Raw genomic sequence first — 25,361 nt, forward strand, 5'->3', positions numbered from 1 at the left:
CTTCTTCCTGAGGCAACTTCTGAACATCCTCAAAGGATTCAGGCTCACATCTAGCCACACCAACCCAGACACTAGTGGCTTCATACCTTTCAGGTGGCTTGCCCTTTGTTGATCTTGCTGACCTCCTCAGCGTGAATTCTGGAACTGCGCCTGATTCACCTGGATCAACCCTACTATCCTCTGTGTCAGACACATCCCCCTCTGACCTGCTGCGCCGTTTCGGGCGCACAGCTGGTTCTGCTGGTGAGGATGGTGCACTCCTTAGCTCAGACTTGATGGTGACCTGTGGAGGGGTCCTGGGACTCCCTTTCGGAGAAACTAGCGCTGGACCCTGTTGCTGTGGACTGCGCGCATCAGCAACAGGTTCAGCCTCGCCTTCCTCCTCTTCCTCATCTGAGTCTGACAGAACATCTGGGTTCCCATGAAGACGCTTCCACCCACTCTGCTCGCAAAACTCAGCACTGCCGCTAATAAGCAGCTTAGACTGGTTGCCAGTAGGGTATGCGAAACGCCACGCCTTTGAACCCGGCTCATAGCCCACAAAGATCATCTTCCTAGACCTTGGCTCACCCTTTTTGCGCATGGCTTTTGGAATGAGAACAAAAGCCTCAGACCCAAAAACATGAAGAAACCCCACCTTCGGCTTCTTCTGATGCAACAAGTAATACGGTGTGTTGCCTACACTGGAATTGTACACCCTGTTCTGTACAAAACATGCCGTCCGATAACTCTCTGCCCAAAAGCGCTGTGGCAAACCCGAGTCTGCCAACATAGAATTCGCAGATTGCTGTAATGTGCGAAACTTTCTCTCTGCAACCCCGTTCTGTTGCGGAGAGTAGGGGGCCGTCAATCGATGATTGATACCCTTCTGCCTGAAAAACGATTGCAGCGCAGAACCTGTGAACTCCCCCCCGCGATCAGATTGAAAGGAAATCACCCTGGTAGAGAACTGTAGTTCAATCGCAGTGATCCAATCTCTGATCAATGCAGCCGCTTCTGACTTGCATTTTAGCGCAAAAACCCAACTAAATTTCGAAAAATCGTCAATCAGAACTAGAACCCACTTAGACCCAGCTAAAGAAGGTGTTGGCATGGGTCCTGACAAATCTGCATGCACAAGTTCAAAGGGTTTGCTAGTTCTCCTCTCTGATCTGGGGTATGAGCATGTTGTGACCTTCGACTGCTTACAGGCTTGACAATCTAGGTATTTGTCACAAGCCTTGAACCTACAACCAATGGTGTTCTCTGCGGCTTTTTTCACAAGCGACCACCCGGCATGTCCGAATTTTCTGTGCCACAAGTGAATACAACCATCGTGTGGTGGGACATTTGCACACTGCACATGGGCATCTTCAATGGACTCTCCACTAGCCCCATTTTCCACCAGCCCCATTTTTCCACCAGTCCCATTTTCCACTAGTCCCATTTTTCCACCAACCCCATTTTCAACAGGCATCTGCACCAGAAAGAGCCTGTCTGTTCTCTCAACGCTGTAGATCTTCTTTCCATCCCTGTAGAAAGAGCAACAAGTGTTAGAAAAGTGAACATCGAACCCAGCATCGTTTAAGGCTGTTACACTTAAAAGAGAGTGCGCAAGCTCTGGGACAACATAAGCTTGCACCCAACAATCCAAGAAAGAACAATATAAAGACCCAGATTCAGTCAGTGGTCTCTTAGATCCATCCGCCATTTTGACACAACGTCCAGTTTGAACTGTCTTGCAGTTCCTCAGGAGCCCACCAGATGGCACAAGACAGTGAGTCGCTCCCGTGTCTATAATTAGAGATAAAGTGTCTCTCTGACTGTCTTCCAAAGCTGCCATGGCAACGCTCGCACCCCCACCGGGGTCTGTGTCAATGCCAGTGTCCATCCTGGTTGCCATGGTTACTGCACGGCTGCTACTGCTGTTCCCAGGCTCTGTTGTCTGTGAAACGCTGCTTATCTGCCTTCCTTGCAGGTGGCTGACCTTGCATTCCAGAGCCTCAGCAGAACAATGCCCTTTGCTGTTGGACTTCGCCTCAAAGCACAAACAACTCTGGGAGACTTTGGCTTTCTCAGAGCTCTTGGATTGGCCTGCACCCCCACTCCTGGGTGCCACGTCGCCTAAGGAACAGCTTGCCACTGCTTTCCTCTTTCCAGCTCCCAGCCTTTCCCCAGGACACAGTCCATCACTCAGATGTGTTGAAGCATAAAAACAGCTCCCCAAAACAGCCCCAGCTTCTTCTGGGCTTCTCTTAGCCCCCTCTGGGCTTTCTGGGCGTTGCTCAGACCCTCCTGGGCTTGCTGCTCCCTTTGGGCATCTTCTAGCCCCCTCTGGTGTGGCTCCCACTGCTTTCTGACATGCTGTCTTCAGTGCCTGCCACGCGACCCAGGGCTTCTTCCCTTGGAGCTCTGGCAACAGCCATGCATGAACACTGCCCTTTAAAATGGCTAGCACCCTCTGCTCTCTCTCTAGAGCATCAGCCACGTCTGCTTTGGGCTGGGCCTGGCCTGGATCAGCTTGCGTGCATTCCCACAGCTCCTTTCCCTTCAGCCAGTGGTACATGTGCTCACTCCAGGCCTCCCAGTTGGTGCCATTGAGCCTTTCGAAGGGGATATTGAAGCTCTCATGGCCCTGTGCCTGAGCAGCCATCTCCTCCCACCGGGGCTTAAAGCGTACTCACTCTGCCAGCAAGCTGGTCCTCCGAAGCAGCAGCCTCTCTCTTGGCTCTTGGCTCCGATCACCAGCATCTCCCACTGCCCTTCCTGGCAGGAGATCACAGCAACTCAAAGCTGGCGTTCTCCTCCCTTCTCACACTTGTCAGGAAACACGTAACCTCCCATAACCTTTGCGCATATTGGGTCCAGCAAGCTTCCCAGTTCAGCTCCGTATCCCTGGAAGCTCTGAGCTGGCCTAGCAGAGTAAATGCAGCGGTCCTGAGTCCATGTGAGAAAGGGATAAATCAAGTCCAAAAGACAGATCGGTTCTTATCTCTAGAAGCGTTTATTTACAAGCCATAAATCAGTCTTTTCCCGTCAGAAGACTCCGCCATTCTGGCATCTCTCCGTGCTTCCAAAAGCACACAGACACAGCCTGTCAGTTGAGCTGCGTCTCTCTCCGTCTCTCAGTGAGAACTGAAAGTAACTCTCACAGACAAAGCCTGTGACGTAGGGCCCTGCTTCCGGCCCCTCCCAGATGCAGGGCACCACGGAGTTTTAACCCTGTTTGTTCCAAACTCCACATTTTTTTCACAAAGCTTCTTTAAAACACACTAGCGTTGTGTATTCCTCACATACAGTTTTCAAATATTCTCTAAATTTTCCCCAGTCCTCTAAAAACTTATGATCTCTTTGAAATCTAATTTTTCCAGTTAATTTGTCCAGTTCTGCATAGTCTGTCAGTTTTGTTCTCCATTCTTCCAAGGTCGGTACTTCTTCTTGTTTCCATTTTTGAGCCATCAATATTCTCGCTGCTGTTATTGCGTACTGAAAGAGTTTACAGTCCCTCTTATTTATTTCCTTTCTAGTTATTCCCAGTAGGAAGGTTTCTGGTTTCTTTACAAAGCTATATTTCAGCATTTTCTTTAACTCATATATCATTTCCCGGAACCCCTTCACTTTCTTACATTCCCACCACATATGAATAAATGTACCCTCTTTCTCTTTACATTTCCAACATTTGTTACAAGTTTTGTACATTTTTGCTAATTTAACTGGTGTCATATACCATCTATATACCATTTTCATAACATTTTCTTTTAACGTAGTACATGCTGTAAACTTCAGATTTTCATTCCATATTTTTTACCAATCTTCCATATCTATAGTATACCCTAAATCTCTGGCCCATTGAATCATTACCACTTTTACTTCCTCGTCTAACATGTGCCATTCCAGTAAAATTTTGTACATTTTTGAAATTATCTTACAATCATTATTAACAATTTCTGTTTGAAATTTTGAATCTTTTTCTTTATACCCTTTTTCTTTCACATCCTTTTTAAACATATCGCTTATCTGATAGTAGTGCAGCCAGTCATATACATGTTCTTTTACTTGCTCGTATGGTTTCAATCTCCATTTCTCTCCTTCTTTCACCACCAAATCTCCATAAGTGATCCATTCACTCATCATATTAGTTTTTTTAACTCCTATAACCTGATACGGAAGGAGAGGGGGGGGCACCTTTCCTCACCTCCTTCTCCCCAAAGAGGGCCCGAGGCGATGACCTCGATGACGCCCAGCCCCTGAACCCCTACACTGTTGCACAAGCACCACACTATACCCCTTGACCTTATAAATATTCCTTCTCTCTCTATACGGGCGGAATAAGCCCTTCTTTCCTATGCCTTTCCTATGCCTTCCTTTCGCCCTATTCTCAACATGAGTTGACCGTATCAAACTAAACCCTCCATTGACTATAAGGGCCGCGCCTCAGCCAATCAGGAGCGTGCCTTCCCCTGCAGGAGCTAGCTCGGAAGCTCTTGCACGCCTCATTTAACCTCCTGACAAGTTGCTGACGGCCCCCCGCTGCGAGAACAATGGAACCGAAACCAGCGACCTCGTAAAACTGTCAAAGTCTGGTTACAATGTATCCATTTGTTTCCGTTTTCAATGTACAATATACACTTGACCGGCGAGGCGGCCGAAAGCTTCGGAAAATGATATAAAATCAGCCAAAGCTCCGATTTTCTCCGTTTTGACATCGTTCTACTCTGTTCCCTCTGGACTCCATGTTGCTGCCCCACTGCCATAATCCCCTGAGCGACAGGTCACGTACTCAGGAAGACCCTAATCCGATTGGATCGCTCTGCCAAAACCTTCCTCCGGGCAATGCCAGGTGGCAGACGATGCATATCTGTTCCATTGTCTTGCCACCACCTGTACTCAGGAAATGTTTATCCATGTTATCTATGCATATCCCTTCACTCTGCATATCTCCCCCTCCCTTCCTGAAATGCTAATATGTGTAACCCTACCTGTCCGTAATGTATTCATGACGTGTTTACATGTAACCCAACCTTCCCATGATGTATTCATGACGTTTTCCTGCATTGTATTCTGGGACTTGGAGGGAACTTTTAAAAGTCTATGTCGCCCCATTCTCGGGGTTCAATCTCGACTTGAACCTGTTGGCCAATAAACTCGGATCTTCGCATCTTGCTCCGTCTCCGGCTGAACTCATTTCTTCCGCTAGGACCCGCGGACTTAGTCCGACGTGCTGGGTGGCAGGGCAACTCCGCACCCAGATTTTACCGTAACAAACCTCTAATGGGGATAACCAATGTGGGACCCCCATTTCTAATATATTTTTGTATCTGTCCCAAACTTCAATTAACAATTTCCGGAAGATATGGTTTTCAAATGATTTGTAACCCTTTTTCTTTTCTTTCCATAGATGCACATACCACCCAAATCTTACTTACCTGGCAGGGGAGATACCATGATCACATAGGAAGCTAAAGTAATTTTAATCTCTCTTAATATTTTAGCTTTTCTCTGTTTTAAAGTAGGCTTGTTAATTTTTATTGATTTTACTGCAGTGGTGTTGTTGTTTCTTTGTTTTTTTGTATTGTAAACAACTTTACAGGTTTTTTAAAATAAATTTTATGAAATAAATGAACAATAAATATATATAAAACAACACAAGCCAAAACACAATGCATCCTATAGATTTTGTGAATCCCCCCCCCCCAGCCAGGCCTCCAAGCCTCGCCTCAGGAACTCTCAAAGCTTTTTTCTCTCTCTAAGGCTAAAAGCATTAGCTAAGCATATTGCTCTTGCTGCAACAAAAAGACTGAAACGAAGGTGGAGAACAGAGTCCTTTGCTTCTCAAAGCCTTTTTGTTTCTAAGGCCAGTGGCCTTGTTAAAACCAGATTGCAACTTTCTTACAGGAGAATGAAACATATCTGAACACTCTGAAACCCCCTTTGGTTTCTCACCCCCTTTTCCCAGGAACAGTCCAAAATAGTCCCAAGACGGGAACTTTCTGTTCATGCTCAGGAGACATGGGGCAGAACTTTTCCGAAGGAGGAGAAAGGGGAGGGAACTGGAAGGGGAATATATGCTCTGTGCAAATGGCTGTGAACTCGTGCTTGTTTGTGAGTTATCACACTTGCTCCTTCTACCAGTTCATGGATGGTAGAAATAAAGCTTTTTCTCCGAAACTATTCCTTGAGTGTCTGTTGACTCCCATTTTCCCTTTTCCGGGCGCAATATTTTTCCCACCCGAGGGCAAAGCCTCATAAGGCTACAGGAGGACTGCAACTGTTCTTCCTTGGGATCCAGATGCTGCCTTCTTTTTGGGGGGAGGGGGATTTGGGTCAAGAAAATAAACCCCCTTCAAATTCAGGGACAAGTCACCTTTGTGAACAGAGGATGTAGACAGACGAGAACATTCCCACATTGGGGGGGGGGACAGGGAGAAGAAAAGCCCGCCTGCATCTTAACAACCGGACCACTTCCTGTGTCCCAGATGCAACAACACACGTCTCTCCCCTATTCAGGCTAAACAAGCAAATTTCAGGTGTATCCTCAGGAAATGCTAAAGCAAGGATAGAAGACTCCTTCTCCCAACCTTTTCGGACAAATGAGGAGGGATTATCAGTCACTGGGTGGCTTGTAATACTAGCAGAGGACATGGAACACATAAAATCCTTTTTGGCTCACTGTAATAAAATTCTTACCATCCTGATAGATACTTGTAAAACCTTCTGGAAAAATCCTAGCAGAGTGTTTGTGGGTTTTGATCCAGAAGAAATGGAAATTGGTGCTGTCTCAAAAGAGGCTAGTTCTCTCAAGCTACCCTCAGCCTTTGGGAATCTTGTCACAGGAGGAGCGAGAAGCTCCCCTCTGGAGTTCGTAAAGGGTAGATATTCCTGGTGCCCTTAATCCTACTGTTCCGCCAGGGAAGCGGGGCTGCGTCCAAAGCACTGAATGGTGAAAGTACTCAGGGAAGGGAGCAGAGAGCGAGGGAAGCTTTAGGCCCCCATTTCTAGAAAGGGGAACATCGGCCTGAAGGGGAGCAGCTGCATTTGGGCAAGCGGAGCTGGAGAAAAGCTGGGCCTGTCCTGCTGCGCTTCAGGCCCTGACAGCCTCCAAGTCCAAGTGTAAGTTGACTTTGCCCCTCCATTCACCGAGCGAGGAGGGCCGTCCCGGAGTTGAGACTGCCCAGGAGGCCAGAAAGAGCAGAGGCCATGTTGGGTCAGGGCAACCGGTCCTTCTATGTTTGGAGCGGGAGGAAGGGCCGGTGGCCAAATTATGTGCCTGTCTGTTATACACACATACATCTCAATAATAATAATAATAATAATAATAATAATAATAATAATAATAATAATAATAATTTATTATCTATACCCTGCCCATCTGGTTGGGCTTCCCCAGCCACTCTAAACATCCCTGAACTTCCCTTCAGATGTCTTCTAAAAGTCTGGTAGTTGTTGATCTCTTTGGCATCCACAGGGTGGGCGCCACTACCGAGAAGGCCCTCTGCCTGGTTCCCTGTAACTTGGCTTCTTGCAGCGAGGGGCGCTGGATCTCAGTGTCCGGGCAGAAGAATGGGGGTGGAGACGCTCCTTCAGATATACTGGACCGAGGCCGTTTAGGGCTCTATCTATCTATCTATCTATCTATCTATCTATCTACTATCTATCTCTATCATCTACCTACCTACCTACCTACCTAGATATATATACACACCCCTGGCTCTCGTTTGGAGGAGGAGTGAGAGAGACGGAGGCACTTTACTGGCAGAATGGCATTTCCCTGGCACCTCCTTTCCTCCCAGGAGCTCCTCCTTCCACAACAACCCTGCCAGGCTGGCCTCTTGCATGTCGCCCCCTTTCCGGCAGGCGAAGCTGCAGGGACCACTCCCTTCCTGGCCCCCCCAAAATGGAGGAGGCCTTGGACCCTGGATGAACCTGAGAGGAGCCTGGAGGGGGGCAGGGAGGGGCCTCTCGCCCCTTCCCAGACTTGTCCTCCACCCATTTATTACTACTGTTTATGAAACTTAGGCCCCGCAGGGTTCTGGCACCCGGCACAGTTATTTCAAAGGATCTCAAACCCTAAAATGGATCGACAGGTAACTGACAGACGGAGATGATCTCTAGAGATGCCCCCCTTGGTTGGGCCTGTGATGGACAGCAGAGCCAGGCCAGTCAGCGGACTTAGTTCCTCAGAAATTTCCTGGAGCCTCGCTCTGATTGGCTGCCATGCCAGAGGGGGCAGAGCCAGCCCTTTTGGCGGGAAAATGCAAGGAGGCTTTTCTGAGGGATGGTCTGAGGGGGGAGAGGAAGAGGAGTCAGGCGGGAGTTGAAGGGGAGAAGCTGGGGGGAGGGAAGGGAGACCCCCAAGAAGGAGGGCTGAGGGGGCCCCCTGGGTGTGGGGGGCGGACTGAGGGGGGGGAAGGAAGGGAGACCCCCAAGAAGGAGGGCTGAGGGGACCCCTGGGTGTGGGGGGCGGACTGAGAGGGGGGGAAGGAAGGGAGACCCCCAAGAAGGAGGGCTGAGGGGACCCCCTGGGTGTGGGGGGCGGACTGAGGGGGGGGAAGGAAGGGAGACCCCCAAGAAGGAGGGCTGAGGGGACCCCCTGGGTGTGGGGGGCGGACTGAGGGGGGGGGAGCGGAGGGAGACCCCCAAGAAGGAGGGCTGAGGGGACCCCATGGGTGTGGGGGGAGGACTGAGAGGGGGGAGTGGAGGGAGACCCCCAAGAAGGAGGGCTGAGGGGACCCCTGGGTGTGGGGGGCGGACTGAGAGGGGGGAAGTGGGGGAGACCCCCAAGAAGGAGGGCTGAGGGGGCCCCCTGGGTGTGGGGGGCGGACTGGGAGGGGGGAAGTGGGGGAGACCCCCAAGAAGGAGGGCTGAGGGGGCCCCCTGGGTGTGGGGGGCGGACTGGGAGGGGGGAAGTGGGGGAGACCCCCAAGAAGGAGGGCTGAGGGGGCCCCCTGGGTTTGGGGGGCGGACTGGGAGGGGGGAGCGGAGGGAGACCCCCAAGAAGGAGGGCTGAGGGGACCCCATGGGTGTGGGGGGAGGACTGAGAGGGGGGAGTGGAGGGAGACCCCCAAGAAGGAGGGCTGAGGGGACCCCTGGGTGTGGGGGGCGGACTGAGAGGGGGGAGTGGAGGGAGACCCCCAAGAAGGAGGGCTGAGGGGACACCCTGGGTATGGGGGGCGGACTGAGGGGGGAAGTGGGGGAGACCCCCAAGAAGGAGGGCTGAGGGGACCCCCTGGGTGTGGGGGGCGGACTGGGAGGGGGGAGGGAAGGGAGACCCCCAAGAAGGAGGGCTGAGGGGGCCCCCTGGGTGTGGGGGGCGGACTGGGAGGGGGGAGGGAAGGGAGACCCCCAAGAAGGAGGGCTGAGGGGACCCCCTGGGTGTGGGGGGCGGACTGAGATGGGGGAAGTGGGGGAGACCCCCAAGAAGGAGGGCTGAGGGGGCCCCCTGGGTGTGGGGGGCGGACTGAGAGGGGGGAAGTGGGGGAGACCCCCAAGAAGGAGGGCTGAGGGGGCCCCCTGGGTGTGGGGGGCGGACTGGGAGGGGGGAAGTGGGGGAGACCCCCAAGAAGGAGGGCTGAGGGGGCCCCCTGGGTGTGGGGGGCGGACTGGGAGGGGGGAAGTGGGGGAGACCCCCAAGAAGGAGGGCTGAGGGGGCCCCCTGGGTTTGGGGGGCGGACTGGGAGGGGGGAGCGGAGGGAGACCCCCAAGAAGGAGGGCTGAGGGGACCCCATGGGTGTGGGGGGAGGACTGAGAGGGGGGAGTGGAGGGAGACCCCCAAGAAGGAGGGCTGAGGGGACCCCTGGGTGTGGGGGGCGGACTGAGAGGGGGGAGTGGAGGGAGACCCCCAAGAAGGAGGGCTGAGGGGACACCCTGGGTATGGGGGGCGGACTGAGGGGGGAAGTGGGGGAGACCCCCAAGAAGGAGGGCTGAGGGGACCCCCTGGGTGTGGGGGGCGGACTGGGAGGGGGGAGGGAAGGGAGACCCCCAAGAAGGAGGGCTGAGGGGGCCCCCTGGGTGTGGGGGGCGGACTGGGAGGGGGGAGGGAAGGGAGACCCCCAAGAAGGAGGGCTGAGGGGACCCCCTGGGTGTGGGGGGCGGACTGAGATGGGGAGGCAGAGGGAGACCCCCAAGAAGGAGGGCTGAGGGGACCCCTGGGTGTGGGGGGCGGACTGAGGGGGGAAAGGGCCCCCCAAGTCTGACTCCGCCAGAGCCTGGAAGAAGCCCAGCTGGGCCTGCCAGCCTCCACGTCCCAGGGAAGGAGGCGTCTCCCCGATTCAGTGGGGCTGCCCCAGGGAAGAGGGGGAGCTGGAGGGCAGACTTGCTTGGGTCTCCCTTGGGGGGATCTGGGACTCCTCTTCCTCCCTGGCGCCTGCTCTCGAGGAGACTCCTGGGGAAGCCCCGTCTCCCTGGCGCCCAGTCGGGCTCCCAGGGGGGCTCCGGGGGGCAGAGGGGGGGCTGGGCTGGGGGGGCCCTGGGCTCGGCAAGGGTTAAGAGGAGCAGAGCTGGAGTCCTAGAGAGGACAGGAAGTGGAGGGGAGGGGGCAAGGTCCTCCATGGGTAAATTCCCCCTCCCCCTCCCTCCCTGCTTTCTTCTCTCTCCTGGACTCGGGTGAGTCTCTTCTCTCCTCCCCCTGAGGGTGCCATGGGGAGAAGGGGGTCCCAGGGGGGCAGGGAGGATGAGTGGGGGTCCCTCTCAGATCATGCCGGGGGGGGGGGAGACCCCCCAAGTCAGGGAGCAGGGGGTCCTCCTTTGTCCTCTCTGCCAAGCCAGGGGGGGGGCGAGTTTGCAGGAAATATGCAGCTCTGCTCTTCCTTGGGATCCAGATGCTGCCTTCATTTGGGGAGGGGGCTTTGGGTCAAGGAAATAAACCCCCTTCAGAGGGGGGGAAAAGTCACCTTTGTGAGCAGAGGCTGCAGCCAGAGGGGAACATTCCCACGTGGGGGGAGCAAAGGGAGGAGAAAAGCCCGTCTGCATCTGCAGCACCAAACAGGACCACTTCCTGTGTCCCAGATGCAACAACACATGTCTCTCCCCCATCATTTAAATACACAACAAAATTGCTCCATTAAGATACTGAAATAAGCATGAAGGAAAAGAATAATGTTAAAACAATGCAGCTATTAAGAGGCAGAAAAGAACAGAGCAATGTGTAGAGAAATATCATCTTTCTTCTCCCTTTTTCTCTTAGGGTCCAGTGGGCTTTGAAGACGTAGCTCTTCCTTTCACAGAGGAGGACTGGGCTTTGCTGGATCCTGACCAGAGAGCTCTGCAGAAGGAAGTCAAGGAGGAGAATCCTGGGATCGTGGCCTCTCTGGTAAGGCTCCCTGCTGGATCATGAGATCAGTTTTGAAATTCCATACAGATCTCTGAAGGACAAACCTCCTCTATTTTGAGGGAGCCCCATAGCGCCACCTGCAGCATCTGAGATGTTAACCCACCCACAACTCTCCATAGGAGATGCATCTCCTGTTCTGTCTGGGAATATTCTTCCACCAGTCCTGCCTTTTCAAACCAGGATGAGGCTGGTCTCAGCTGCCCAGGCCTTCTTCCATGTAGGCTTCAGAGATCTCAGGGACGTGGAGGTACATCCTGTCAAATTTTCTATTTTCCTTTCGGCATCTGTCTGTTTTTGGTTGAGCAAAGAAATGATTGAGCTTGGAGATGGAGCAGATTCCATGACTGAGCCAAATTAAATCCATCCCTGGAAAGAGCCAGGCTTTTCGAATCTCCAGGTCCCATAAATACGTTAGCTAATACCAGCCAAAAAAGGCAGTAACTCCCCTCCCTTCTTCCTCTTTCACAAGCAGTCATTTCCATTGATCAATCATTTCAGCCTCAATTTCTTCCTCAGGCTAGGATTATTATTATTATTATTATTAATGATATCAGGAAACTTGATGAGGAATTAAGGGGAAAGACATTGTTGACCCAGAGTAGTTACAAAATGTATGTTCTCTCCCCAAATGCCACTGACCCTCCTCCAAAGAGAGCTTCTCTAAGAAAGCACAAGCAGAAATTACTCCATTTTACATGAATAAGGAAAATGAGGAGGTGGCTAAGAAACAGCGGGAGCCAGATTCTATTACTGACCTTATAGGATCTCTCAGCAGCTCTAAGGATGAGCAGAAAGAGGTTTTGGGCCCAGGCAGCTCAACTGCTAAGTCATCTCTGGCACTGAGACCAGGAGCTCAAGCGACTCAAGGCCAAATTCAGGCTAAACAGGTAGAGGAACTAATCTGAAAGCAAAATTCAGAACTATCCTCAGGAAATGCTAATAGAAGGCTAAAAGACTCCTTCTCCCAAGCCTCTGGTGCAAATGAGGAATTATCCGTCATTGGGTGACGAGGGACTACTAACGAGGGACATAGAATGCATAAAATCCTTTTTGGCTCACTGTAATAAAATTCTTACCATCCTGATAGGCACTTGTAAACCCTTCTGGAATAAAGTCTGGCAGAGAGTGTGGAACCGGATAATACAACAATATCTCTTTCCCTACCATTAAAAATAGATGAATAAGGGAGGTTTAATTCGTCCACATGGCAAAAGGAGGTCTATAAGTACAAAGAAGAGCAAAAATGTTAAAAAAAATTAAAATAGTGCCATATTAAAAAGTTGACTTAAAAATACCTTTTAAATTACTTAAGAGTAGCTCATGCTCTGGGTCCAGACAGAACACTTAAGAAGCTTGTACTGTACAGTGGTACCTTGGGTTAAGTACTTAATTCGTTCCAGAGGTCCGTTCTTAACCTGACACTTTTCTTAACCTGAAGCACCACTTTAGCTAATGGGGCCTCCTGCTGCTGCCGTGCCGCCGGAGCATGATTTCTGTTCTCATCCTGAAGCAAAGTTCTTAACCCGAGGTACTATTTCTAGGTTAGCGGAGTCTGTAAACTGAAGCGTATATAACCTGAAGCGTATGTAACCCGAGGTACCACTTTACTGGAATCTGCACACCAGATCCTTATATCAATATGAAACGATATGCAAGGTTATCAAATGCTCTGCTCTCCTGTCAGAAGCCAAAACCAAACCAACTAGGGAGAGGGTTTTGATAAACAAGAATTGGAAATGGGTTCTGTCTCAAAATAAGCTACTTCTCTCAAGCTACCCTAAGCCTTTAGGTATCTTCTCACAAGAGGAGCATAAAGTTTGTGAATATAGTGTATAAGCACAGAGAATATCTATGGAGGAGTGGTGTATTACTCTCAATATTATTCCGAAATGTGGCATCACCAGCTCCTCTGCTTCCACATTCAGCAACACCTCCAAAAAGTCCTCAGTTCAAGGCAGACTATTGTCCTTTAGTTGACATATACTCTGCAGGTGACAATCCTGACTAGCCAGCTGACCTGGACCCCAAGGAACCCCCTAACTCAGACAGCCCTGGGTCCTTGCACTTGAGAAATCTAGGGAAGGACCTACTTGACAGAACTGAAAAGAATTGATTGCATGTCTTCTGTGCTCTGCCATAAGTAGCCCAGAATGAAATACTCTCAGATTGGACCTCTGACGTTCCTGCCTAATAAGTTTGAAGAAGGAGCACAAGGGCTCATGCAAGCAGAACTTGACCCTTTGTGCTCCAGATCCAGCCCACCAGAACGAACCCTCCTTCCCTGAACAAACTGATAAAAAGCAAGAGGAGATGTCCAGAGGAGGGCAGAGGAGGAACGTGTCCAGAGGAGGGCAACCAAAATGGTCAAAGGCCTGGAAACGATGCCTTATGAGGAACGGCTACGGGAGCTGGGCATGTTTAGCCTGGAGAAGAGGAGGTTAAGGGGTGATATGATAGCCATGTTCAAATATATAAAAGGATGTCACATAGAGGAGGGAGAAAGGTTGTTTTCTGCTGCTCCAGAGAAGCGGACACGGAGCAATGGTTCCAAACTACAAGAAAAAAGATTCCACCTAAACGTTAGGAAGAACTTCCTGACAGTAAGAGCTGTTCGACAGTGGAATTTGCTGCCCAGGAGTGTGGTGGAGTCTCCTTCTTTGGAGGTCTTTAAGCAGAGGCTTGACGACCATATGTCAGGAGTACTCTGATGGTGTTTCCTGCTTGGCAGGGGGTTGGACTCGATGGCCCTTGTGGTCTCTTCCAACTCTATGATTCTATGAAAAGAGAATTGGATTATATTTATGGATTACAACAGAAAAGTGAACTATGTGATAAAATTGAAATGGATTAAAGCCTCAAACTTTCACTGTATTGCTATGGAAGGAAATGGAGTTTAGTTTTGATGATCGGCCAAGGCTTGGGGACAGGATGGTGACTGGTTTTGGCACCAAGTTCTGTCCATAAGCACCACTGAATTCAATGGGATCTACTCTCAGGTCACTACTGTGCAGAACATGTCAGCCTTACGAAGTGGGGCGAGGAGCAAACAGGGGAAACTGCAAGCACTGGAGATGTTTAGAAATGGGGCTTCTGTTGGGAAGGGGCTGCCCCATTTGTGCTTCTCCAGGGGCAGGAGAATATCTAGGGGAATCCCTGCAGGGCCTCTGAGGCTCCCTTTGCTTCTTCCTCTCTCCCAGGACCCTCCAGCTTCTTTTAGCTCCTTGACTCTTCAGGAACGATGAAAGAGACAGATCCTGCGAACTTAGCGAGGATGGAAGGGGGAAGATGGACAGTTGACCTGGTCAGGTTGTCTCCTGCATCCCTCCCCACAACCTCTGAGCGTTCCCTCCCAGGGACCTCCGAGAGATCTGGTGAGTCCCAGGGGAGGGGAGATGGGAACATGGATGGATGGAGCCAGAGAGGAATTGGGGCTTGCTCAGCTAGGGGGTGGGGGGGAGGCAGGCAGGCGGATGGAGATGGAGAAGGGGGGCACTTTTTCAGGCTCCCCCACCTGCCTGCCTGCCTGCTCCTTTGTCATCTGCAGGCAATTTGAGCTAGGAATAGGTCACAGCTCCCCAGTCACCGCGATGCATTGGCAGCTCAAAAGGTCTAAAATCAGTTCTGTGATCTGAATGCCTTACCAATGTCCAACACTGATCCGTCGCTATGTAAAATAGCAGAATAAATTTGCCGGAATATCTATAACATATAGTTCATCATTAGTGGTCAGTGTATGAGTTCTGGGTTCATGAATTGCTTTCAACTGAAACAAAAAAAGGGGAAACAGGAGAGAACAGAGAACATTCAACATCGCAGAGCCAAATGCCTAGACTGACGCTATTGTGGCCGTTGTGCTTAGATTAAGTGAGTAATAGTCGCTTTTCCTCTTCTTTTACCAAAGAAACAATACAGAGTTGGTTTCATCATGAAAATGGGAGGGAGGGGGTTCAAAGTGAAGAAAGAGATTTACGTATAAATTTAAATTTTGACCAACCAGATTGAGATAACTTCTGATGGGGAGTGTTCAGGTAAAGATGTTGCTGTTTGTTAAAATACTGTACTACATCAAACATTAAAAGCCTTCCTAAACAGGGCCACCTTCCGATGTCTTCTAAAAGTCTGGTAGTTTACATCCATGTCCTCTTTTACATCTGGTGGGAGGGCATTCCACAGGGAGGGCGCCACTACCGAGAAGACCCTCTGCCTGGTTCCCTGTAACTTGGCTTCTCGCAGTGGGGGAACCACCAGTAGGCCCTCGGTGCTGGACCACAGTGTCCGGGTAGAACGATGGGGGTGGAGACACTCCTTCAGATATACTGGGCCGAGGCCGTTTAGGGCTTTAAAGGTCAGCACCAACACTTTGAATTGTGCTCGGAAACGTACTGGGAGCCAATGTAGGTCTTTCAAGACCGGTGTTATATAGTCTCGGCAGCCGCTATCAGTCACCAGTCTAGCTGCCGCATTCTGGATTAGTTGTAATTTCCGCGTCACCTTCAGAGGTAGCCCCACATAGAGCGCATTGCAGTAGTCCAAGCGGGAGATAACCAGAGCATGCACCACTCTGGCGCGACAGTCCGCAGGCAGATAGGGTCTCAGCCTGCGTACCAGATGGAGCTGGTAAACAGCTGCCCTGGACACAGATTTGACCTGTGCCTCCATGGACAGCTGTGAGTCCAAAATGACTCCCAGGCTGCACACCTGGTCCTTCAGGGGCACAGTTACCCCATTCAGGACAGGGAGTCCCCCACACCTCCCCGCCCCCTGTCCCCCCAAAACAGTACTTCTGTCTTGTCATGGTTCAACCTCAATCTGTTAGCCGCCATCCATCCTCCAACCGCCTCCAGACACTCACACAGGACCTTCACCGCCTTCACTGGTGATTCACTGATTTAAAAGAGAGGTAGAGCTGGGTATCATCCGCATACTGATGAACACCCAGCCCAAACCCCCTGATGATCTCTCCCAGCGGCTGCATGTAGATGTTGAAAAGCATGGGGGAGAGGACAGAACCCTGAGGCACCCCACAAGTGAGAGCCCAGGGGTCTGAACACTTATCCCCCACCACCATTTTCTGAACACGGCCCAGGAGGAAGGAGTGGAACCACTGTATGACAGTGCCCCCAGCTCCCAGCCCCTCAAGATGGTCTAGAAGGATGTTATGGTTGATGGTATCAAACGCCGCTGAGAGATCCAGCAGAACTAGGAAGCAGCTCTCACCTTTGTCCCTAGCCTGCCGGAGATCATCAACCAGTGCGACGAAGGCAGTTTCAGTCCCATGATGAGGCCTGAATCCCGACTGGAAGGGATCCAAATGGTCCGCTTCTTCCAGGCGTGCCTGGAGTTGTTCAGCAACCACTTGCTCCATCACCTTGCCCAAGAATGGAAGATTTGAGACTGGGCGATAGTTGGCCATTATGGCCGCATCTAAAGATAGTTTTTTAAGAAGCGGTTTAATAACCGCCTCTTTCAGCGAGTCTGGGAAGGCTCCCTCACAGAGGGAAGCATTCACCACCCCGCGAAGCCCATCGCCCAGCCCTTCCCAGCTAGCTTTTATAAGCCAGGATGGGCAAGGATCCAGGAGACAGGTGGTTGGTTTCACTCGTCCAAGCAGCCTGTCCACATCCTTGGAGGTAACAGATTGGAATTGATCCCACACAATTTGACTAGACAGGACTCTAGCACTCTCCCGCCCCGGCTCTGCTCCCACGGTGGCGTCTACCTCTTCCCGAATCTGAGCGACTTTATCTGCAAAAAAATTAGCAAAATCATTGCAGGAGATCATGTGGCCCTTGCTGGGCCCCGATGTAACAGGTGGTTCTGCTATATTGCGAACCACCTGAAAAAGTCTCCTGCTGCTGTTTTCTGCAGATGCAATAGAGGTGGTGAAGAAAGTCTTCGCCGTCGCTACCGCTGTGGAGTTTGGAGTTTACAGGATTAAAACTCCTTGTTGTCCTGTATCTGGGGAGTGGCCTGAAGCAGGGCCGTACGTGACAGGCTTTGTCTGTCTTTGTCTGTGAGAGTTGGTTTCACTTTTGACTGAGACGCTGAAAAGAAGCTGTGTGTGCTTTTGGTACGGGAGAGATGCCGGAAAGCTCCGATGGAATGAGACTGATTTATGGCTTGTAAATAAACGCTTTTAGAGATAGCAACGAACTGTCTCTGGACTTGATTTATCCCTCTATCTCACACGGATGGCAGGACCGCTGCTGCAACTCTGTTTTTCCTGCCCAGGTCAGCCCCAAGCAGAGCCATGCAGGGAAGCGCTGACTGGACGGCAGGATTTAATGGCCAAAACCGCCACTTGGTAGGCTCGACATTGAGCTCCAACCCGTGTCCGGTCAGCTTCAGAATGAGTTATCTGCCACCGTCGCTCTAGCCGTCTCAATGATTGTTTCATTGCCCTCAGATCCGTGGAAAACCACGGGGCTGTCCGGGCTCCATGCAGTCGGAGAGGGCGCTTCGGAGCCAAACAGTCAATAGCCCTGGTTAACTCCACATTCCAGCGGGCCAGCAGGGAATCAGCTGAAAGGCCATCAACATGGGATAAAACTTCCCCTACCAGGCTCTGGAAACCATTTGGATCCATTAAGTGGCAGGGGCCGGCCATCCAAATTCGTCCCACCTCCCTGCAGAGGGGATGGGTCGCGGAGAAGTCCAGTTGCACCAGGAAGTGATCTGACCATGGCACTTCTTTTGTTTCGCTTTTACTTAGTGTCAGATCACCAACATCCATAGAGGTAAACACCAGGTCCAAGGCATGTCCGTGGCTATGGGTTGGGCCAGACTTATTCAGGGACAGCCCCATGGAGGCCATGCTTTCCACGAAGTCCCGAGCGGCCCCTTGTAAGGTTGTGTCGGCATGGATATTAAAATCCCCTAGGACAACCAAGCTAGGTGTCTCCAGGAAAACATCTGCCACGACCTGAAGCAGCTCAGGCAGGGAATCCTTGGTGCAGCGGGGAGGTCGGTACACCAAAAGGAATCCTGTACTGCCCCTATTGCCCAACTTCCAGAACATGCACTCAGAAAACTGAGTCTTCCCAATAGGATGCCTGGTGCAGACTAATGACTTCCTAAAAATCACTGCAACCCCCCCCCTCCCCGCCCACATGGCCTGGGTTGCTGTGCATAAGAGAAACCTGGTGGACAAGCAGCGGCAAGGACAGGCCCATCTGCTTCATCCAACCAAGTCTCTGTTACACATGCCAGGTCAAGTCCTCCATCCATGATCAAGTCATGGATGGCAGTGGTTTTATGAATCATTGACCTGGCATTGCACAGCAGCAGCTTCAGGTCATGTGGGTATCCCTTGCTGATTCTAGTATCCATCCAGTCAGGACCAGACTCGGACAACGACTAAACCTGCCTCCTCTGTAACGACATGGTCTGGTCTTAGCGTAACTCCTCCTCCTACCCGTGATCACTGAGATCGGTTGTCCCAGTGCATCCCCCCCTGTGGAACATGCCCCAGCCATTTTGTTGGCTGGGACCCACTCCCCGGCAGCCCTGACCCCTCCCCTTAAGAACAAAAAAAACCTTTAAAAAATAAAACAATACAAAAAACCTGTAAAAATTACAAAAACACCTAAATCAAACAAATTCCCAGGCCCAACCAAACATCCACCCCACCCCCACATACAAAAAATTCAAAAGAAAAATTTAAAAACATTTTTAAAAGAACTCTGCGTCCCCGAGTCCTCCTGGACAGCAGCAGCAGTAACAGCAACCATAGTTGTGAGGCCTGTCAGGCCCCGCCCCGGGCCAGGTGGTTAGTGGCAAGAGCAGGGCCCTCAGGCACTCACACAGGAGAAGTCAAGGTGGAGAATTGTGGGATCATGGACTCTCTCAGTAAGGATCCCTGTTGGATCATAACATGTTGTGATTGGAGATGGAGTGGATTCCATGATTGAGCCACAAAAATATCCATCCCAGATAAAAGCCAAGCAATATCTCAGTTAATACCAGGAAACAAAAACAGTGAAAACTATTGGACGGCCTCACATCTCATTCTCTTCAGTTCTTCCTCTGTCACAAGCATTCATTAACATTGTTCAATAATCTGGAGCTCCCATTTCCTCCTGAGACTCTAATTAGCATCTCTCTTCATTGCAGATGGTGATGAATCAGAAGGGAAGAACAAGGGGGAGCACAACAGAATCCACATAGCGGAGAAGTCAGATAAATATTCAGAGTGTGTAGAGAATATCCGTCAGAGCTCCCAGTCCACCTCCCATCAAAGAAAGAGCTTTGTTCAAAGGAATAGCCTCACTTCACACGAAATAACACAGAGTAGGGAGAAATTGTATCAGTGCAGAGAATGTGGAAAGAGCTTCAGTCACTCGGGGAATCTCACTTCCCATCAAAGAGTTCATACAGGGGAGAAACCTTATCAGTGCTTCGAATGTGGAAAGAGCTTTAGTCGAAGTGCAAATCTCACTTCCCATCAAAGAGTTCATACAGGGGAGAAACCCTATCAGTGCTTGGAATGTGGAAAGAGCTTCAATCGGAAGGATCACCTCACTTCCCATCACAAAATTCATACAGGGGAGAAACCCTATCAGTGCTTGGAATGTGGGAAGCGCTTCACTCAGGAGGGGAATCTCACTTCCCATCACAGAATTCATACAGGGGAGAAACCCTATCAGTGCTTGGAATGTGGAAAGAGCTTTCGTCGGAGTGGTCATCTGACTTCCCATCAAAGGACCCATCTCACTTCTCATCACAGAATTCATACAGGGGAGAAACCCTATCAGTGCTTCGAATGTGGAAAGAGCTTCAGTACGTGGGTGAATCTCACTTCTCATCAAAAAATTCATACAGGGGAGAAACCCTATCAGTGCTTGGATTGTGGAAAGAGCTTTCGTCGGAGTGGTCATCTGACTTCCCATCAAAGACTTCACACAGGGGAGAAACCCTATCAGTGCTTCCAATGTGGGAAAAGCTTCAGTCAAAGGACCCATCTCACTTCTCATCACAGAATTCATACAGGGGAGAAACCCTATCAGTGCTTCGAATGTGGAAAGAGCTTCAGTACGTGGGTGAATCTCACTTCTCATCAAAGAATTCATACAGGGGAGAAACCCTATCAGTGCTTGGATTGTGGAAAAGGTTTTCGTCTGAGTTGTGATCTCACTTCCCATCAAAGAATTCATACAGGGGAGAAACCCTATCAGTGCTTGGATTGTGGAAAAGGTTTTCGTCTGAGTCGTGGTCTGACTTCCCATCAAAGACTTCATACAGGAGAGAAACCGTATCACTGCTTGGAATGTGGAAAGAGCTTTTGTCTGAGTGGTCATCTGACTTCCCATCAAAGACTTCACACAGGGGAAAAACCCTATCAGTGCTTCGAATGTGGGAAGAGCTTTCGTCTGAGTGGTGAACTCACTTCCCATCACAGAATTCATACAGGGGAGAAACCCTATCAGTGCTTGGAATGTGGAAAGAGCTTCAGTCTCAGGCAGAATCTCACTTCCCATCAAAGAATTCATACAGGGGAGAAACCCTATCATTGTCTGGAATGTGGAAAGAGCTTCAGTCTCAGGCAGAATCTCACTTCCCATCAAAGAATTCATACAGGGGAGAAACCCTTTCAGTGCTTGGAATGTGGAAAGAACTTCAGTCAACGCAGCTCTCTCATTTCCCATCAAATAATTCATACAAGAGAGGAAACGGTTTAGTGTTTGGAATGTGGGAAAGGATTCATTCATGGCCCACCAAATATTTCATACGGGGTTGAAAGCATATCAGCACATGGAATGTGTATAAAATTTCACTTGTTCAAAAGTCAATTTAAGATCTCACACCAGGGTGAAGTATAGAATTATAGATTCAGAATCTAGTCCAACCCCCTCCAGAAATGTAAAGTATTGCACTTGGGCAAAAAAAATGAGAGGCACAAATACAAGATGGGTGACACCTGGCTTGAGAGCAGTACATGTGAAAAGGATCTAGGAGTCTTGGTTGACCACAAACTTGACATGAGCCAACAGTGTGACGCGGCAGCTAAAAAAGCCAATGCAATTCTGGGCTGCATCAATAGGAGTATAGCATCTAGATCAAGGGAAGTTATAGTGCCACTGTATTCTGCTCTGGTCAGACCTCACCTGGAGTACTGTGTCCAGTTCTGGCACCACAGTTCAAGAAGGACACTGACAAACTGGAACGTGTCCAGAGGAGGCCAACCAAAATGGTCAAAGGCCTGGAAATGATGCCTTATGAGGAACGGCTAAGGGAGCTGGGCATGTTTAGCCTGGAGAAGAGGAGGTTAAGGGGTGATATGATAGGCATGTTCAAATATATAAAAGGATGTCACATAGAGGAGGGAGAAAGGTTGTTTTCTGCTGTTCCAGAGAAGCGGACACGGAGCAATGGTTCCAAACTACAAGAAAGAAGATTCCACCTAAACATTAGGAAGAACTTCCTGACAGTAAGAGCTGTTTGACAGTGGAATTTGCTGCCAAGGACTGTGGTGGAGTCTCCTTCTTTGGAGGTCTTTAAGCAGAGGCTTGACAACCATATGTCAGGAGTGCTCTGATGGTGTTTCCTGCTTGGCAGGGGGTTGGACTCGATGGCCCTTGTGGTCTCTTCCAACTCTATGATTCTATGAAATCTCATTTCAAGCACCCATGACAGGTGGCCATCCAACTTCTTAGAACCCCCCAATGAAGGTCCACCCCCTTCTGAGAGAGTTCCTTTTCACTGTCAGCTCATGCAATTAAACAAGTTGGATCTGGGGGTAATTATCCCTGTTGAACCCCGCAGGGATGGGGCGGATATTCCTTCACCCGCACGCCGTCCGATATCTGCCGCTCGCTGCAGTGGAGGCAGGGGCGCTGGGTGTTTAGCATTGCACGAATTGGACACTCTCTGATGCCAACGCCATGAGCGGGAGCATTCCTGTTTTTCAACAAAGATTTGAATTCAGACTTTGAATGGACTTTTGTCGCTCTGCTACAGAAGATGTGAGGTGAGCGTTTCATCTTTTTTGATACTTCGTGCTGTTGGGCCAACGCCCTCCCTCACTTGTCCGAATGGTGAGGAACTTCGCCCGTAGTAGCAGAGTACAGCAGAGGCAGACTCTGGCTGGAATGCAGCATCAAGAAAATAAGAAGTCAACAGAGCGAAGAGCTGACTCACGCAGCCGTATCCTTCAGCAAAAGCCAGATGCAAGGACCAGAGGGGAGGAGGAGGAGATATAGAAATCGCTCCCGTTCTCACACGATGATACATTAGGTAATTAGGCAATTAAAGGCACAGTGTCACACTGTGCAATGATAGAATGAAACACTGCAGTACTGACAGCTACTTCATGATTTGGCAAGCCTCGTGGAGAAAGATTCAATTAATGAAATGGAATGCAAGTGAAACTATATTAAAAAAAAAACTTGAGAATTTGATGTTTAATGGTGCGGTCCTTTGTGGAGGGCTCTAATTAGAACTGGCAAGGTATCAGCCTGTTTGAAGATATGGAGAGACTTTGTTCAAATACATGATTAAATATGATTTCGGCTGGGGATGCTACAACAGCGCAAATGATGGCGCATTAGAAAAAAAGGGGTCCCTCTCAAAGGGGGCTGAAGACAACCGACAGATTACAACTGAGGAATATTTCACACAGGAAACCACATCTGCTTGCATGAACTTTTGTTGTGTATGGATTTGTAAAAGTGAAGGTGAATCTTTGATCTTAGGGCCCAGGGGGAGCAAGGTTGGATTGTAGAGGGACCGAACAATTATTATCTGTGAAATCTATCCCATGGAGTGGTCTCTTACAGAAGATTTTTCAGTTTGGGAAAATATCACTTCGTTAAAATACATCAAAGGTAAAGGGACCCCTGACCATTAGGTCCAGTCATGATCGATTCTGGGGCACGGCACTCATCTTGCTTTATTTGCCAAGGGAGCCAGCGTACAGCTTCAGGGACTGAAGCAGGACCTGAAGGAATTTATCCTTATGCTTTTCATATAATCAGTTATCCATATAATCAGTTATCAGTTATCCATATATCCATATATATCCATATATAACCAGATATTTATATGATGATTTTATATAATCCATGTTTGAATCGTGAAAGCTTCTGCAAAAGCTTATAGCAAATTGCTTAAATCTGAAAAAATCCTAAATGAACTCTGCCCCAGTACCCTTCCTTGTTATTTTCAATGTCTCGCTAACCAAAGGGGGGCAGCAATAAATCTGATGTGCTGGCACTTTCCCCCCTTGTCCAGACAAGGTCTGAGCAGTTAAAACAGGAAGATGCTAAGCGCAGAATGTATAGCAGATGGCCGCGTAGGAGCACAACAGCCGAAGTTCCTTTTCTCAAATTTTCTGTTTCTTACCATAAATCTGGGGAAAAGGTTAAAACTGCGTGTTCAGACTGAAAAAGCAGAAGTTGGGAGGGAACTCTTTACATGATCAGAAGAGGCAAGGCTGGAATGCGCTCATTAGCTTTATTTTTGCTGCCGTTTGCAATTGTATCTGATTATGTCATGATCTATGAAGTATGTACTCGGGTATAAAGCTTCTGGGCGCTAGAGCCCGGGGCCCAGTCTTTTGGAAAGAATTCCACTGGGTCAATTATTGCTCAGCAATAAACCTCACTTTCTTTTTCTTCACTGCTGCGTCTGTCAATTCTTGGACACTATTTGAGAGGGTCACAGGTACTTAAAAATCCTTGCAACAGGACATGTGGCCAGCATAACTAAGCCGCTTCTGGTGAACCAGAGCAGTGCACGGAAACACCGTTTACCTTCCCACCAGAGCAGTACTTATTTATCTACTTGCTCTTTGACGTGCTTTCAAACTGCTAGGTTGGCAGGAGCTGGGACCGAGCAACGGGAGCTAACCCCGTTATGGGGATTCAAACCGCTGACCTTCTGATCAGCAAGCCCTAGGCTCTGTGGTTTAACCCACACTGCCACCCGCATCCCATACATTACATGTGTCTTAATTTTATCTAAACAAAGGAAAGCTGGAAGACAGCCCAGAGTCCTGGAAGGTAAGACGGCGGAATGAAATGAGGTCTTTAAGCAGAGGCTTGACAACCATATGTCAGGAGTGCTCTGATGGTGTTTCCTGCTTGGCAGGGGGTTGGACTCGATGGCCCTTGTAGTCTCTTCCAACTCTGTGATTCTATGAAATAGGGCTGTCTGAGGAGGGACAACAAGAAGAACAAAATTTTCATCTTGGATGTTAAAATTTGGTATTGTATCCATTATTAATGAAATTATTAATGAAAAATTAATAATAATAGTAATAAAGACTGGAGAATTAGAGGAAACATGACAAGCAGGAGGAGGAGGGAGAGGAGTAAAGGGACAAAAAATAGAGGACATTGGGGTGGATCTGAAAGTGCTCTTGTGGAACATAAATGGACTTAAGAATGAAACCAAAAGAAACCTTATAACATAAATCTTGCTAAAACAAAAATTGGACATTATATATTTGCAGGAAACACACAGAAAAAAACCAAGAAAAGGGAAGTGGTTTTGTATATTAACCCCAAATTAGATTTCAAACAAATATTTAAGGATAGGAAAGGCAGAATAATAGGGGTGGAGGTCAAATTAGCAGAGAACAATGGATGGAGGCTGGGCCAGGAAATAGGTCTACCTTCTGGAAGAAATCACAGGGTCAGAAGGGCCCCCAGGGGCCATCTAGTCCAACCCCCTGCAAGGCAGGGATTGCAGCAAACGCCCAAGAACGAACCAGGCGGGAGTGGAATTGGGGAGATTGGGGGAAAGTTGTATCTCCACTCCCCAAAGATTCAGCCCCTTTCCCAGACTTCAGACTGGCTGAATTGGAAGGGACCCCCAAGGGCCATCTAGACCCCCTGCAATGCAGACCTACTCCCCTCCACCTCCCTCTTACCCCTGATATCCACTTCTTCCTGCCAGGACCCATTCGGGGGGGGGGCTCATTCTGCAGTGGCTTCTTGGGATCCCAAGCACCACTCTCTTCTGTTTCAGCTTGGGGGGCTTTGCCCTCCCAGTATCTCCGGAGGACTTATTTTTTGGGTGGGGGGAGAGAAAGAGGGAGGTCTGTATGTGTGGG

The 25,361-nt window shown here is 49.7% G+C and overlaps 1 protein-coding gene across 4 annotated transcripts in view; it reads left to right on the top strand.

The window, feature by feature from the left end:
* Positions 1–10,699: 10,699 nt before the first annotated feature.
* LOC309334660 (uncharacterized protein) overlaps positions 10,700–25,361 on the top strand; it is a 128,030-nt gene continuing 113,368 nt past the window's right edge. Inside the window, exons 1-4 of one of the 4 annotated variants that reach the window (XR_014153225.1) lie at positions 10,700–11,287; positions 14,506–14,679; positions 17,715–18,045; positions 19,421–19,511. Coding sequence is in view for 1 of the 4 variants with exons in the window: in XM_081849163.1 (XP_081705289.1) it covers positions 14,547–14,679 (133 nt within the window). In the remaining 3 variants the exon portion in view is untranslated. Of the gene's footprint in view, positions 11,288–14,505; positions 14,680–17,714; positions 18,046–19,420; positions 19,512–25,361 lie in introns of those variants that run through there. The other 3 variants (XR_014153226.1, XM_081849163.1, XM_081849164.1) reach the window with 3 other exon arrangements.

This window comes from Podarcis erhardii, assembly GCF_964252035.2.
Source record: "Podarcis erhardii genome assembly, chromosome: 2".
NCBI lineage: Eukaryota > Metazoa > Chordata > Lepidosauria > Squamata > Lacertidae > Podarcis > Podarcis erhardii.